The 15,393-nt window shown below is 41.1% G+C and overlaps 6 protein-coding genes and 1 non-coding gene across 12 annotated transcripts; all 7 read left to right on the top strand.

Annotated features, from left to right (window-relative positions):
• The first annotated feature begins 28 nt into the window (after nucleotides 1-28).
• LOC103872389 (probable disease resistance protein At1g15890) lies at nucleotides 29-3,259 on the top strand. Its single transcript, XM_009150777.3, is given in 3 exon segments — nucleotides 29-853; nucleotides 856-2,829; nucleotides 2,832-3,259. Coding segments are annotated over 3 exon segments (2,670 nt in total). The 5' UTR covers nucleotides 29-463; the 3' UTR covers nucleotides 3,138-3,259.
• Nucleotides 3,260-3,288: 29 nt separating this feature from the next.
• Nucleotides 3,289-3,961, top strand: LOC103872388. Of its 2 annotated transcripts, none has more exons than XM_033273361.1 (2): nucleotides 3,289-3,676; nucleotides 3,757-3,961. In XM_033273361.1, exons 1-2 carry the CDS (start codon nucleotides 3,349-3,351, stop codon nucleotides 3,945-3,947), a joined length of 519 nt encoding a protein of 172 aa, XP_033129252.1. In that variant the 5' UTR covers nucleotides 3,289-3,348; the 3' UTR covers nucleotides 3,948-3,961. The 2 variants fall into 2 exon arrangements, with proteins under 2 accessions (XP_033129252.1, XP_018515377.1); XM_018659861.2 differs by having other exon boundaries at nucleotides 3,289-3,707; nucleotides 3,789-3,951.
• Nucleotides 3,793-7,300, top strand: LOC103872390 (factor of DNA methylation 1). Of its 2 annotated transcripts, none has more exons than XM_009150779.3 (8): nucleotides 3,793-3,961; nucleotides 4,466-5,378; nucleotides 5,460-5,641; nucleotides 5,760-5,849; nucleotides 5,938-6,225; nucleotides 6,292-6,504; nucleotides 6,654-6,886; nucleotides 7,106-7,300. In XM_009150779.3, exons 2-7 carry the CDS (start codon nucleotides 4,472-4,474, stop codon nucleotides 6,882-6,884), a joined length of 1,911 nt encoding a protein of 636 aa, XP_009149027.1. In that variant the 5' UTR covers nucleotides 3,793-3,961; nucleotides 4,466-4,471; the 3' UTR covers nucleotides 6,885-6,886; nucleotides 7,106-7,300. The 2 variants fall into 2 exon arrangements, with proteins under 2 accessions (XP_009149027.1, XP_009149026.1); XM_009150778.2 differs by having other exon boundaries at nucleotides 3,926-4,168.
• On the top strand, nucleotides 3,924-4,004 carry TRNAL-CAG. Its single transcript has one exon. It is a non-coding gene; the product is annotated as a tRNA-Leu (tRNA).
• A 237-nt stretch (nucleotides 7,301-7,537) lies between the features above and the next one.
• On the top strand, nucleotides 7,538-8,930 carry LOC103872392 (probable CCR4-associated factor 1 homolog 2). Its single transcript, XM_009150780.3, has 2 exons — nucleotides 7,538-7,829; nucleotides 7,980-8,930. The coding sequence occupies exon 2, from the start codon at nucleotides 8,039-8,041 to the stop codon at nucleotides 8,867-8,869; it is 831 nt and encodes a 276-aa protein (XP_009149028.1). The 5' UTR covers nucleotides 7,538-7,829; nucleotides 7,980-8,038; the 3' UTR covers nucleotides 8,870-8,930.
• A 114-nt stretch (nucleotides 8,931-9,044) lies between these two features.
• Nucleotides 9,045-10,337, top strand: LOC103872393 (40S ribosomal protein S12-1). Its single transcript, XM_009150781.3, has 5 exons — nucleotides 9,045-9,103; nucleotides 9,288-9,338; nucleotides 9,528-9,828; nucleotides 9,917-9,982; nucleotides 10,109-10,337. The coding sequence occupies exons 2-5, from the start codon at nucleotides 9,331-9,333 to the stop codon at nucleotides 10,166-10,168; spliced, it is 435 nt and encodes a 144-aa protein (XP_009149029.1). The 5' UTR covers nucleotides 9,045-9,103; nucleotides 9,288-9,330; the 3' UTR covers nucleotides 10,169-10,337.
• A 235-nt stretch (nucleotides 10,338-10,572) lies between these two features.
• Nucleotides 10,573-15,077, top strand: LOC103872394 (biorientation of chromosomes in cell division protein 1-like 1). 4 transcript variants are annotated; one of them, XM_009150786.3, is made up of 13 exons: nucleotides 10,573-11,009; nucleotides 11,251-11,454; nucleotides 11,552-11,733; nucleotides 11,820-11,946; nucleotides 12,019-12,207; nucleotides 12,372-13,115; nucleotides 13,214-13,309; nucleotides 13,395-13,468; nucleotides 13,554-13,605; nucleotides 13,695-13,781; nucleotides 13,900-13,943; nucleotides 14,034-14,108; nucleotides 14,189-15,077. In XM_009150786.3, the coding sequence occupies exons 1-13, from the start codon at nucleotides 10,902-10,904 to the stop codon at nucleotides 14,805-14,807; spliced, it is 2,601 nt and encodes an 866-aa protein (XP_009149034.1). In that variant the 5' UTR covers nucleotides 10,573-10,901; the 3' UTR covers nucleotides 14,808-15,077. The 4 variants fall into 4 exon arrangements, with proteins under 4 accessions (XP_009149034.1, XP_033129241.1, XP_033129242.1 ...); XM_033273350.1 differs by having other exon boundaries at nucleotides 13,217-13,309; nucleotides 13,897-13,943; XM_033273351.1 differs by having other exon boundaries at nucleotides 12,378-13,115; nucleotides 13,897-13,943.
• Nucleotides 15,078-15,393: the final 316 nt, after the last annotated feature.

The following is a 15,393-nucleotide window of genomic DNA, read 5'->3' on the forward strand; positions in this document are numbered from 1 at the left end:
CGTGATTTGCATAAAACTTCTAAGGGAAACGACAACGTTCAATAATAAAATATGGTCGGCTTGGTCCAGGATGATTTTAAGCCCATATACTAGGCCCCATAAAGACATTATTTTCTGTTTTCACTACGCCTTGCTTCACTTCTTCGACCTCGCTCTGTTTCTTTTACGCTTTGCTTCACTTGAGTGTTACGGATTGGTTTTGTGTGGACCCGTCCGTCCTCACATGGAATCTCTTGGTCTTTCACTTCTACGTTTTTTTTCACCGTTAACTCTGAACCGTAAAACAAAACTAACTTTTACTGGAAAGCTCGATTTACCCTTTTTCCGGTTTAATCGACGAGTTCAATTTGTTTCAGTATGTTTTCGGTTCATTTTGCTCAATTTGATTTTAACCGGTTCAGTATGTGGACAGTGAAGCTGCGCTGGTTTTCATATTTGTTGTTCCATATCACTTTTAGTGGATATGAGACCTCTTCAACAGTTTCTCCATTATTGGTGTAGAGTACTAAAGTGCTGTACCATTACTATACGCTTGTGTTCTTCTTTTTTTCTCTCTCTCTCTTTGAGAAAGATGGGAAACTGTGTATCGCTAGACATATCGTGTGATCAAACGTTGAATCACACTTGTGGCTGCTTATTCGGTGATGGAAACTACATTCACACAATGGAAGCAAACCTCAAGGCTCTGGAGAAAGCTATGCAAGAACTTGAAGAGAGACGAGATGATCTTCGAAGAAGAGTCGTCATAGAAGAAGATAAAGGTCTGCAACGGCTTTCTCAAGTTCAAGGATGGTTTTCAAGGGTACAATGTGTTGGATCCCAAGTCAACGATCTGCTTGAGGCAAAGTCAACCCCGAAGCTAAAAGATTGTGTCTGCTTGGATATTGTTCTAAGAAGTGCATAACAAGCTGCAACTACGGTAAAAAAGTTTTGAACATGTTAAAAGAAGTTGAAGGTCTTCTAGCTAAAGGAGTTTTTGAAGTGGTGGCAGAAAAAATTCCCGTACCGAAGGTGGAGAAGAAGCATATCCAAACCACAGTTGGTTTGGACTCAATGGTGGAGAAGGCATGGGACAGACTCATGAAAGATGACAAAAGAACTTTGGGTCTTTACGGTATGGGGGGAGTGGGCAAAACTACACTCTTGGCTTGTATCAACAACAGATTCTTTCAAGTGGTTAATGGATTCGATGTTGTGATGTGGGTTGTGGTTTCTAAAGATTTGCAAAACGAGGGTGTTCAGGAGCAGATCTTGAGAAGGTTGTGCCTTGACAAGGAATGGAAACAAGAAACTGAGAATGAGAGAGCCTCTCGCATAAAGACTATCCTAAACCGAAAGAAGTTTGTTCTGCTGTTGGATGATTTATGGAGTGAGATAGATTTGAACAAGGTGGGAGTTCCACCACCAACCGGAGAAAACGGATCCAAGTTAGTTTTCACCACCCGTTCAAAGGAAGTTTGCAAAGACATGGAGGTTGATGATATGGTGGAAGTTGTTTGTTTGTCAAAGAATGAAGCATGGGAGCTGTTTCAACAGAAAGTTGGAGACAATCCCATAAAGAGCCATCACGATGTTCTTCCACTCGCAAGAAAAATTGCTGAGAAATGTTGTGGCTTGCCACTTGCACTATGTGTCATTGGCAAAGCCATGGCATGTAAAGAGACTGTACAAGAATGGCATCATGCTATCAACGTTCTTAGCTCTTCTAGCCATGAGTTTCCAGGGATGGAAGAGAAGATTCTTGCCATTTTGAAGTTCAGTTATGATAGTTTAAAGGATGAGAAAGTCAAAATGTGCTTCCTGTATTGTTCTTTGTTCCCGGAAGATTATGAAATAGGGAAGGAGAAGTTGATAGGTTACTGGATTCACGAAGGATTTCTTGATGAAAACATCAACGAAGATGGAGCTAAGAATCAAGGTTATGATATAATCGGTTCCTTAGTTCATTCCCATCTACTGATGCATGGTGTCCTCACATTGACTGTGAAAATGCATGATGTGATACGCGAGATGGCTCTGTGGATAGCATCTAAGTCTAAGGAAACTTTTTGTGCTAGACCTGGTGCGCATTTACGCCATATACCAAAAGACATCAAGTGGGAGCTTGTGAGAAAGATGTCTTTAATGAGCAACCAGATTACAGAGATATCTTGCTGTGCCAAGTGCCCCAAGCTCTCAACCTTGTTACTCCAGAATAATAAGTTGGTGGAGATTTCAGGTGAATTCTTTCGGTTTATGCCTGCACTTGTGATCTTAGATCTTTCGAGGAACTTCAGTCTTTCTGGATTACCAGAAGAAATTTCCAACTTAGGTTCCTTGCAATATCTAAACTTATCATACACAGGACTCAAATCGTTACCAGATGGTTTGAAGAAGCTGAGGCGACTAATCGAGTTGAACCTGGAGTTCACTCGTGAACTTAAGAGTGTTTCCGGGATAGCAACAAGTGTTCCAAATCTTCAAGTGTTGAAACTATTTTGCTCCAGAGTTTGCGTTGATGACATATTAATGAAAGAGATACAAATCTTGGAGCATTTGAGGATTTTAACAGCAACGGTAGAAGATGTAATCATTCTGAGAAGCATACAAGAAGTGGACAGGCTGGCGAGGAGTATTAGAAGCTTATGTCTCAGCAATATGTCAGCACCAGTTGTGGTATTAAACACTAAAGCTCTGGGACGTCTTGAGCGGTTTACAATATGGAACTCCAAAATCTCTGAGATAAAGATAGATTGTGAAAGCAATGGGAGTCTTCAGTGTCCAAATTCTCCAGGCTTCAAGCAGCTTTCGGCTGTACATGTAGCCCGTTTAGAAGGTCCAAAGGATTTGACATGGTCACATGGGTAATGTTTGCTCAAAGTCTCAAGGTTTTATCTGTGTCAGGTCCATCAAGTATAGAAGAGATACTAAATAGAGAGAAAGGAATGAGTATTATCAATGCGCATCCAAATAGTGTGGTGGTTCCTTTCGAGAAGCTTGAACTACTTAGAGCAAGTGATTTGGATGAACTGAAGTCAATCTGCTGGAGTGCTCTGGATGTTCCAAACCTGAGACAGTTTTACTCCCAAGGCTGTCCAAAGCTTCCCGAAGCTAACACCGAGTCTTTCAGACATGTGGAGAGAGTGGAAAGTGTTTAGAAAGCGGACACAGCCTTTCACCTTCAAGCTTAAGTATTTGTGACTTCTTAGCTCGATGTTTTTATCTACTGTTAGTGTATTGATCTTATTGTTAATCTCAAGTAGGGCTCAAGGTTGCGTTATCATCTCTCTCTCTCTCTTTCCTCTTTATCTCTTTGATGTTTCTTTCTTTAAAGTTTTCACCTTTAGCCACATTTGTTAGAGGCAAGAGATGGAGACGACACTATTTAACGACGGTGGAGAAGACCCTTGGCTTGGTCGAGACAAGTTCTACCATGTAATATTCTGCTTCACCATCTCTCTCCTCTTCTCAACTCTCGCGTCTCTCTCCCGCTACTCCTTCCTGCGACGTCACTCCATCTGGATCGGATCTGCGTTCTCACTCGCCGCCGGCGCGGCTAAAGAAGCCGCCGATCAGTTGGGCATCTTCCCTTCCGCAGGTGCCTCCGCTAGAGACGCCGTCGCGGACGCCGTAGGAGTTGTCATCGCGGCCCTGCTTCTCTTCCTTTGGAAATCTCGAAGATCACGTCCGGATCCGGGTCAAACCCGACCCATCCTGCCCCTTTGAATGTACTGTAATAAAGATTATTAAATGAGATTTGAATTTTTGAGTTTACAGTTGAGAAAACGTTTACTTTCACTGAATTCAAGATAAAAGTGTCACCACCATCTCTTTGTTCATCCTCGAGATTATCGACAAAGCACAGAACTGCTCAAACTAGTATCGGTTCTGTTGTAACCATCAATTTCAATAACCAGTTCGATATGGAAAATAGTCAAACGTTAGTCAAGATGGCCGAGTTGGTCTAAGGCGCCAGTTTCAGGTACTGGTCCGAAAGGGCGTGGGTTCAAATTCCACTCTTGACATTTATTATTATGTTTTCTGGTTTTATTTTTCTTTTATCCCTAGTCGCTACCCTGCTTTACTTTACTGTTGAGCTGATCCCTAACTTTTTCCTATTGGCGCATTTGCTCATAAATCTCTCGTCGGACTCCTCTCTTCTCTCCTCCTCGCTTCATCGCCGACTCAGGTAAGCTCCACGCTTCTTCCATGCTCTCCCAATGTATCTTTCTATGGTGTTTCTTCAGGGCATCTCGTGAAAACCTTTTAACACTGTACCTCACATCGTCTGTAGAATATTTTGGACTTTTCTTTCGCTTCCTTATCATGCACGAGTAGATCTCGTAACACATCTTGTATAAGCTGTATCAGGGATCATCAAACTTTTTCTAAACATGCATTTTTAACTCAAAAGTCATGCTCTTGATTGGTTATTTTCAACTGTCTCCCTTGTAAAGTTCCAATCTTTTGCAATGGTACGTTCCAGGTAAAGATGGGTGTTTCATCTGATGAAGAGTCCGAGATCAGCGAGTCAGAGATCGACGACTACTCCGAAACGCCTTACCTGCTCCTCCAGAACGGGAAGTACAAGGTTAAGGTGAACGGGACGCTGAGATGCCCCTTTTGCTCAAACAAGAAAAAGCAAGACTACAAATACAAGGAGCTCATGGCGCATGCCTCCGGAGTCTCCAAAGGATCCGCAAGCAGAAGCGCTAAACAGAAGGCTAACCATCTCGCATTGGCAAGGTACTTACAGAACGAGCTCGCTGGTGATGCTGAGCCGCTTCCACGACCTCCTCCTGTTCCTCCTCAGTTGAACGAGTCAGAAGCCAAACCGGGTGAGGTTTACGTCTGGCCGTGGATGGGGATTATCGTTAGCCCTTTGAAAGAGACTGATGACAAGGAGGCTCTTCTTGATTCGGCTTGTTGGTTGAAGGAGCTTTCTAGGTTCAAGCCTGTTGAGGTGCACGCCTTTTGGGTCGAGCAGGGTTTGATTGTTGGGGTTGTTGCTAAGTTCAACAGCGACTGGAGCGGGTTTGCGAGCGCGACGGAGCTTGAGAAGGAGTTTGAGAGTATAGGCTGCAGCAAAAAGGAGTGGGTGGAGAAGAGAGGAGGTGGTTCAGTGTCCAAAGCCTACGGTTGGTGTGCACGTGCAGAGGACTATCACTCCGAAGGGCCGATTGGTGAGTACCTCTCCAAGGAGGGGAAGCTGAGAACGGTTTCGGATATTTCTCAAGAAAAGGCGCAGGATAGGAACAGCGTTCTTGAACAGCTTTCGGATATCATTGCTATGACGAATGAAGATCTGAACAAGGTTCAGTACAGTTACAACAAGACGGCGATGTCGCTGAAGAGGGTGCTTGACGAGAAGAAAACCTTGCACGAGGCTTATGCTAATGGTTTGTTACTGAAAAGCTAATGATTCACTTATCGTCTTTAAAGGTATCTGACTAATGTTTTTTTTTATTTTATCTCCTCAGAAACGAAGAAGATGCAGCAGATGTCGATTCTCAGCATCCAGAAGATCCTTAACGATAAAGAGAGGCTAAGCAATGAACTGGAGAAGAAGATGCAGAAACTTTCGGAGTGGTCCAAGGCGTTGGACAAAAAGGAAGCACTAACTGAATTGGAGAGACAAAAGCTTGATGAAGAGAAGAAAAAGGTAGTATCCAGTCCTGTATTAAGTATCATACATAAGAAGCAATCAGTCTGTGAATGTGTAAAAATGTATATGTTTTCGTACTTACTAATAGTCATTTTGTTTTTTCTTGGTTTTGCAGAATGATGCTATGAACATTTCCCTCCAGTTAGCCTCCCATGAGCAGAAAAAGGCTGACGAGAGTGTTTTGAGACTTGTTGAAGAGCATAAGGTATATTTTGTCGTACACAACTCAGACTGTTTTAAACCCAAAAAGGGGAGGAAGCCTTACCCTCATTTCTCTCCTTATTAAACTGCAGAGGCAAAAAGAAGAGGCTTTGAGCAAGATCCTTCAGCTTGAGACGCAGCTAGACACCAAACAGACACTGGAAATGGAGATTCAAGAGCTGAAAGGCAAATTACAAGTGATGAAGCATTTGGGGGATGATGATGACGAGGCGGTCAAGCAGAAAATGAAGGAGATGAATGATGAGCTGGAGGATAAGAAGTCTGAGTTAGAAGGGCTAGAGCAGATGAACTCAGCACTGATGACAAAAGAACGTCAAAGCAATGATGAGATACAAGCAGCACGGAAAAAACTAATTGCGGTACTAACACACAAAAGTTGGACCTATCTGTGATTGCTGCCTATGTCTGAAAGCTCTTTTCTTCAGGGTTTGACAGGATTGTTGGGTGCCGAAACTGATATCGGGGTCAAGAGGATGGGAGAACTTGATGAGAAGCCGTTCCTAAATGTTTGCAAGAAGAGATTTTCGGAAGATGAAGCTACGGTTGAAGCTGCCACCCTTTGCTCTACATGGCAAGAGAACCTCAAGGATTCGTCATGGCAACCGTTCAGACGTGAAGGAACCGGGGACAAAGCAAAGGCATGTTCTCTTTCCCACTGTCTTCTCCCACTTTTTGAGTTATGTTGGAGAAACCAGTGATTCTGTGAATGTCGATACTTCTATCTATATTTTGGTATAACTGTTTTTGTGAGTCAGCAGTAATGGTGTTAGATTGTTTATGGTTACAGGAAGTGGTAGACGAAGATGATGAGCAGCTTAAGAAGCTTAAAGGAGAGTGGGGAGAAGAGGTGCATAATGCTGTTAAAACAGCTCTCGAGGAGATGAACGAGTACAATGCAAGTGGTCGATACACCACCTCAGAACTTTGGAACTTCAAAGTAGGAAGGAAAGCAACATTGAAGGAAGTGATTAATTTCATTTCAAACGACATCAAAACTGTGAAACGCAAAAGAACCTGAAGGTATGCTTTATCCTCCTCAGTTGACACAGGTCTCTCTTTATAGAGCTTATATGTTGGTTTAAATTTGCTATACACTCCATAACCTGAGAAATGAGAACCTTCTTTAGAGTACAAATTCTTGTTACAAATGACAGCAGGGACATGGTCTCTCATTAGTTGAAGAACTTTAATTCTGATTTGGTCTGGAGAATCCAATGGTCTTTTCTACTTTGGTTGCAGGATGATGGAGGAAGTAGAAGTAATGGTTAAGCTTTATGTCTATTAAATAACTGAGATTGAAGTGATGTAAAATAAAGGAGTTACTTATTTACTCTCGGTATCCCCAAGACTTGTATCTTTGAATATTTTTCTTTGAAAGATTTCGAACAGCCAAATAAGCTAGTTTGTTTTTCAGATTAATGTTCTGTTTTATGCTCTGTCTCAAGTTCTTCATTTAAGCCTCCCCACATTATATAATATTAATTAAAAAGAAACATAATTTGGTTATGTTGGATACATAATTTTATAACAGTAATTAAAATGAGAAAGTTTGATTATTGTTTATGCTAGAATAAACAAGTTTTGTGGGGTTAGGGAGGCTTTAAATTATATTGGTCTATAGTTTTTTTTTTGTAGGTTTCTTCTTGGTAAAGAAATGAGAGCCCTAATAACTAATAAATGCTAAGATCAAATTAGGATTTAATTTGGTGTTGAAAACAAAGAAAAAATTAGTGGCGAAGAGTCAACAAAAATAAAAGCCTGAAAAGGTAAAATCGATTTATTATTATTTTGCCAAAGACTGGAGAAAATTCAATTTATATTTAACACCCTCTTCCTTCTTCTCCCAATTTCCCGCTTCTTCCATAAACCACCGCATCTTCTATAACCCTAACCTGGAGATTCGCCGCCTTCTCCAGAAAAAAGAAGAAGATCTAATCTATTTACCTTCTTCCTTTGAATCCAGGTTCGATTCCCCGCCTCCGCGTTTCGATATTACATCATCCATCTATTGATTCCCTTGTTCTCATTTTTATTTCGTTGAATCTTTACGCAAGATATCGCCATCTTTTAGGCGATTGATTGTTCTCAAGCGTTTGAATTTTGATGATCGCAGATACTGATCAAACCAGATCGGATCTTCCTCTAAGATCCGTTCTAGGTTTTTCAATCGAGATGACAATGGTTACGAAACAAGACGACGCGATCGAAATCGAAATCCGCAACGTCTGGAACGAGAATCTCCACCACGAGATGTCTCTGATCTCGCAAGCCATTAACTATTTCCCTTACGTGGCCATGGACACAGAGTTCCCCGGAACCGTGTGCAAGAAAGTAACCACGGACACCAACCCAAGGCGCGACGACTCCACCTGCTACGAGTCGTTAAAGACGAACGTGAACATGCTCAACATGATCCAGCTCGGCCTCACCTTATCCGACGACCAAGGAAACCTCCCAACCTTCGGAACCAACAAGAGGCAATGCGTCTGGCAATTCAACTTCAGAGAATTCAACCTCAGGACCGACATGTACGCCCCTGACTCCATCGAGCTTCTCCGCCGCTCGGGGATCGACTTCGATAGAAACAGCAGAGTCGGCATCGAGTCCAAACGGTTCGCGGATCTTCTCATGGGATCGGGAGTAGTGCTCAACGAGGAGATACAGTGGGTGACGTTCCACTGCGGGTACGACTTCGGGTACTTGCTGAGGCTCCTCACCGGGAGGAATCTCCCGGAGAAGCAATCGGAGTTTTTGTATCTGGTGAAGATGTTTTTCCCGAGGGTTTTCGATATCAAACACATGATTGGTTTCTGCTACGATCTCTTCGGCGGTCTGAGCTCGGTGGCGGAGCGACTCGAGGTGGAGAGAGTCGGGATCTCGCACCAGGCGGGGTCGGATAGTTTGCTGACGGCGCGTGTGTTTAGGAGGATGAAGGAGACGCGCTTCGCTGGTCGTTCCTTGGATATGTATTGTGGTGTTTTGTATGGATTAGGAAAATGTTAATTAATACTCCTTGCTGATTATACAAATTGAAAAAAAATGAAGAAAACAGTTTTATATGGTCTTTCTTTTGCATTTTTCGGAAAGAAGCCCATTATTAGATCACTAAAAGCCCAAACATGTGGGCCGGGTCCGTACGGATCCATTAGGGTTTTAGACAACTTTAAAGGCTCCATATAAATAGTTCACGATTTTCTTTCTCAATCCTTTCTGCTGCAGCCGTATTCGTCTTTTGAGGTTAGTCTCTTTTTTTTCAGTTCATCAAACGCTGCACGATCTGATCTATTCCTCACGATTACTATCTGGTCCATGTATTTGATAGTCTAACTATGTTCTTCTTAGACAGCTGTTACTGTATTAATAGTTTCATTCGTAGTATTTTGTTTGAGCTGAGAGTTTTCTTTTGGTTTAAATTTGGCAGATAACAAGGACTTACTGTTTAAAGTCATTTTAAAAGAGACACCATGTCGGGGTAAGCTTCTCTTGCGGTGTGGCTATGCTGCATTTCTCAACTTGCGGAATCAGTGATAACTAGCCAACCGTCTGTGATAATTTACCTCTAGTTGGAACTTGATTAGTTACAATGGAGATGACTTATTCTAGATAGGTTGAGGTTGTGATATGAATCCTGATAATGATTGTCTGAATCCTTTTCATTCAGTGAAGAGGCTGCTCCAGTTGTTGTTCCTCCCGTTGCTGAGCCAGCGGCCATCATCCCTGAGGATATGGACTTGTTGACCGCATTGGAGTTGACTTTGAGGAAAGCTCGTGCTCACGGTGGTGTTGTCCGTGGTCTCCATGAGAGCGCTAAGCTTATTGAGAAGCGTGTGGCTCAGCTCTGTGTCTTGGCTGAAGACTGCAACCAGCCTGATTACGTGAAGCTTGTTAAGGCTCTCTGCGCTGATCACAACATCAACTTGCTTACAGTTCCAAGTGCCAAGACCCTCGGCGAGTGGGCTGGTGTAAGTCCTTATTATGCTTTCCTTAGTCTCCATATACGTACCTGATTAAAAATTCTATTTCTGATTTGAGTATTTGATGATGTTTCAGCTCTGTAAGATTGACTCTGAGGGTAATGCCAGGAAGGTTGTTGGATGCTCATGTCTTGTAGTCAAGGTATTGTCTTTACGTCTCAATTCATGTGAATGGGATTATATAGTCTCTAATACATATAATTAATTTCGTCTTTTTTTATCTTGTATCTGGTTGCTTACTTTGTGTGTTTTTTGCTTGCTGTTTCAGGACTACGGTGAGGATACAACTGCGCTCAATATCGTCAAGAAGCACATTGAATCTAACTAAGTTTAAGGCGCATTTTAAATCTCGAGTTTCTCAATGCCTGTTTTATCTTTGGTTATAATATTTTAGCAGACAGCTCTCGCGCTTTGTTTTGAACATGATCAAGTTTTGCTGTTATGTAAGCTCGACTCTTACAAGTCCCATTTTATTAAAGTTTCTTTGCCTACTAGTATATTTTTTTTGCATAAAATAAATGTTGAAAATTTTACAGGCTAATCTTAATCAAGCTTCAATGAAGGTTATAAGAGAATGAAATAATGAAATTGGAAACTTTCCTTACTCTTTTCTTGGAAGCTTTTGTGGTTTCTTTTGTTGAACTCATCCTTCAGTTTAATCCAGCTAATCTCGAGTGAAGCTAGCTGTAGTATTCATCTGTTACTTACCCTATGGTTTTCACCTTTTTAGACGAATACAAAAACACATTCAAATTTTCAATTTCTTAAAAGTGAAAAGTTTGGAAAAAGGGCGGGAAGTGACGAGTCCGAGCTTAGCATCAATTAACAGTTGATTATAGACTTAAAACGTTTGTTCTTAACTCTTGCTGAGAGTTATTTATCTCCTCTATACATCACAGTTGTTGCATGTTCAACACAGCGTACTATAAAAGGCACATCAGACTGGTAAAGTTGTCATTTTTCTCTCTCTCTCTGACCAATTTGGATTTTGAGGCGGCAAGAACAGCTGTTTTGTAGGGTTTTGAATCAATCATTAGGTGTTGTTTTCAGAAGAAGAAAAGATGGGTCCTCTTGTCGGAGACACTGAACTCTCTGAAGCACTCCTCAATGCTGGAAAAAACCTCCTCAAGCCTCCATCATCTACCAAAGCGCTTCTCCATCTTCTCAATGTGTGAATCATTCTCTGATTTTGTAACGTTTTCTCCTTACAAATGGGTTCTGGTTGGGATTAGATTACAAGGGTTTCTCTTTTCTTGCCGATCCGAATAAAAAGTTGGGATCTTTTTTGCTCTATGAATGTGTTCAATGTTTGATGGAAGATGCCTTTGTAGAGTAAAGGTGAAACCTTTTAGTGTTTCTATGCGTTTTTATGATGTTCAATCCATCTGATTTCGATGCTTCTCTGTGCAGGAAGCCGAGGGTCAGCTCTCCAAGCTAGTGCAAGATCCTATTGTTTCAGTGCAAAACGCACTGAGACCATTGATGAAGGCTTTGGTATCTGCTCATCTCTTAAGAAACCGTGATTCTGATGTTAGGGTCTACGTTGTCTCCTGCTTAACCGAGATCATGAGGATAACTGCCCCAGAGGTCCCATATGACGATGATCAAATGAAGGTTGATTATACCATTAATCTACAGTTACAGTTATGATCCTTTGAATTTCAGTAACTCTGTTCACATGGCATTTTGTTTTGCTTCTCTGGCTTTACAGGAGATCTTCAAGGTGACAGTAAGAGCCTTCGGAAAACTAGCTGATACTTCCTGTCATAGCTATAAGAAAGCCGTCACGGTGCTTGATACTGTTTCTAGGGTCAGATTATCATTGGTGATGTTGGACTTGGAGTGTGATGACCTTATTCTAAAGATGTTTCGGCAGTTCTTGAAAACCATTAGGTAATAATGCTCATCCATTAACTCTTATATGCTGCTTTATGCAAGTACAACGCTAATGGGCTATTCTTTTGTGCATCTGTTAAAAGACCGAATCATCCTGAATCGGTACTTCTTTCAATGGAAGCGATAATGGTGACAGTTATCCATGAGAGTGAAGAAGTACCCATGGATTTGCTCGAGATCCTCTTGGCTGCTGTCAACAAAGAAAGCCGGGTGAGTTTTTCTCGACTCTCCAAAGCTTTTCAATAGACATGAGATCTGATTTTGCTTGTCTCTATGGCGCAGGACTTCTCACCAGTGGCTTCGTGGCTTGCGGAGAAGGTTCTAATTACTTGCGCCTGTAAGCTTCAACCGTGCATCATTGAAGCTTTGAAGTCAACACGGACTAGCTTGGACATGTATTCTCCATTAGTTTTGGCAATATGCCAAGGCGAAGCTGAAGCACACATCGTTGTTAAGCCCAAACAAGCTGAGGTATCATCCTTAACGCCTTGAGCTCTTGGTTTAATTGCTTATACAGTGGTTTTGTGGTTAAGTCTTGAATATACATATTTGGTAGGCTTTGTCATTTTAAGTGTTAAGTCCCTTTTCACATTGTTTGTTGCTTAACCAATATCTTCAAAAATCTTTGGATGTAGGGACAGCTGGATTTTAGGCTTTCTAACAAAGGGAATATGTCCAAGAGAATTGCAAGATGTGGAACTCGAGCCCATGGAGATGACAAAGCAAGAGATGGGGACGATTTGAAACAAGTACAGTTTCAAAATACAGACGTAGAGACAGAATCAGGGTCAATAAGGAGGAGAGGACATGAACTCACTCTAATGAATACTGGAGAAGGCTGTTCACTGAAGACATCTTCAAGCAAGAAGGTGCAGGAAAAAGAAGTTGGTGATTCGTCACTTGGAAAGCTGACTGCCAAGAAATCTTTGCCTAGTGAAGTTGGTCAAACGAATCAGTCTGTTGCCTCTAGTAAGGCTAGGAAGGGGTCACGTAAACGGACTCGGAGTAAGATCGAAGATACAAATCTTGATGCAGGCTCTTTAGCTGCACTGGTATCAAAGAAACAGATTGTGAAGAAAGATGATGCTGAAGAAGAAGGTTTCATGGAATCTGACCTTGAAAAGCCTGAAGATAGCATAAAGACTGCTGCAAAGTCAAGTAAAAAGGAGAGAGCGCAGAATGGTTCAGCAAAAGCATCTGCAAAGAAGCCACTTGCAAAGTCTAAAGATGAGAGAGCACAGAATGGTTTAGCGAAAACATCTGCAAAGAAGCCACTTGCAGAATCTAAGAGGGTAGAGGACAGTGGGAGAAAACCAGTCCACTCAGAATCAAAAGGTGCAAGCATGGATTCACATATTCTCCAGTCATCAAAGAACAAGGTAGCTATAGCATATATGATGAAAATGAATTTTCTTGTCAAAATATAAACTCAAGAACTTCCTTCTTCCTTGAACTTATAATTGAATAAACTGTGTAGAAGAAGATTTCTCGTGCAATAACGCCTCCGAGGAAAGAGTCTGAACCAACTGCCAAAAGCCATCACAAGAGGAAACGGACAGCTGGAGAGGAAGTGGTGTGAAATCATTGCCTTTTGTGTCTATGGTATGAAGCTTTAATTTGTCTGTGTGTTTTCATATGTGCTATATTCCTATTTGCAGGAGTCCCATAATAGTGAGGTTGGTGAGGAATTAGTTGGTAAGAGGCTGAAAGTCTGGTGGCCATTGGACAAGAAGTAAGTGTGTATTGTGAAACATGCCAACTTCCGTTTTGAATACTGTGTGATGAATGGAGCAATCTTACCGTTGATATTTGCACAGGTTTTATGAAGGCGTCATAAAGTCTTATTCTAGTCGTCAGAAGAAGCATGTAGTGAGTTAACTTCGCTGACTACTAATTCGAATTCTCAGTTTGTTGCATGAGTGATTGATTTAGAATTTTCCTACTGCTGCTCTTTGCAGGTATCTTATTCTGATGGGGATGTTGAAAACCTTGATCTTAACAAAGAACGTTGGGAGATGATCCAGGATAATTCTTCATCCAGTGATGTGAGATTTTTGTTTATATTGTGCCCTTCTTTATTCATTCACCTTTTTTTCTATCATTCACAAAAAAATAAAATCTAACTGATATGTGTATTGATTTATTTCCAAAATCTTAAAGCAGGAAAAGGAGATTGATCTGCCTGATTCTACATTTTTATCTGACATGTAAGTGAGAAACATTCATGGTTCTGAATCATTTATATTTTTTAACTTGGCACCTATTTAGTCTTTTGAGGTTTTGCTTTTATATGGCAGAATACGGATGCAGAAAGCGGTGAAGAGAAAAAATGTGTCTAAGAATGTGGAACTGAGCAGTTCTTCAGACGTCAGGTGTGAATATTTACTATAATTTTAGTTATTGGTATAGAAGGTTTGATCCTTGAATTAAATCTCTCATATTATGGATATAGATCCTCAAAGAAGAACGACCCTGTAACAAACTCAAGTAAGCTGAAGGGCGTAAGCAAAAGCAGAGAAGAGCAGAATCTAAAATCCTCAAAAGAGCCGAATGCTGAAACTGACAGAACAAAGGGCAGGACTGAGAAAAGGCAGAGGGTGACTCGATCTATGCACCAGGGAAGTGAAAAGGATTGCGATGACAAGGAAGAACCTGTAACCAAGGGTGAAGACAGGCTGAAATTCGGGAAAGAATCAGATGCAGAGCCTGAATGTAAGAGAGATCACCAAGATCTACCTGACGATTCAAATGATGAAACCAAAGCTGGTGGAGAAGAGTTAAAGTCTATTACAAACAAGTCAAATGCAAAATCAGAAACTGATGGAGAACAACATAAAGTAGCAAAGGAGCCAGCTGGCAAAGCTGATGGAGTAGAGCGAGAGTCTGTGAAAGAGCCAAATCAAGAACCCAATACTGAGGTACAAGGGAGAGAATCAGCTAAAGAGATACCTGCAGGCACAACATTGATTGAGAAGGAGGATATGTCTGAGGAGAGTCATAGAAGCGTGCCTCAGACTGGTAAGGTAGAAAACGAAGATGATCAGAGAGTAGTGAATGAACTGAAAGAATGAAGAGACTGATAAAGCAGAAGTCGGTACTATTCGTGTTTCAGTTTGATCCGTGAATAAGAATATGGTTAGATGATGTTAATTCAGGAAAAATAAGATGGGTTATTGTGGTTTAGGTAACTGATATGTTTAGTGGAAGCTGCTTGTTTAGAGACTTATGGTTGTTATTGTTTAGTGGAGTCTTCTGACGTATGTCTTATCATGGAACTAGTTTGATCTGATGTCATCTAGCTATCTAAATATACATATTTAAAAAACATGTGTGTGCATTAATATTTGCTGTCCATCATACACAAACAGTGATAGTGCGTGTAGTCGTCTCAGCATTTCCTGTAATAGACACATAGCTTTGAACTTTGCAGACAAGAGTGTCTGAATCTAAAACCAAACATCTATTATTGAATGAGTTGACAAGTAAACTGTAAACATAACTTACGACTTGTCTTTTCCATCTATACACATTCTTGTAAACCCATATTCTTCTAGAACTATTGTATTTGTAACATATCCAGCATAGTAATACAAGAAATCATTAGAAAAGATGTAAATCTATTTTATTTCCTTATATACACAACACACATCATCCAAA

Source organism: Brassica rapa, chromosome A06 (assembly GCF_000309985.2).
Source record: "Brassica rapa cultivar Chiifu-401-42 chromosome A06, CAAS_Brap_v3.01, whole genome shotgun sequence".
Lineage (NCBI taxonomy): Eukaryota > Viridiplantae > Streptophyta > Magnoliopsida > Brassicales > Brassicaceae > Brassica > Brassica rapa.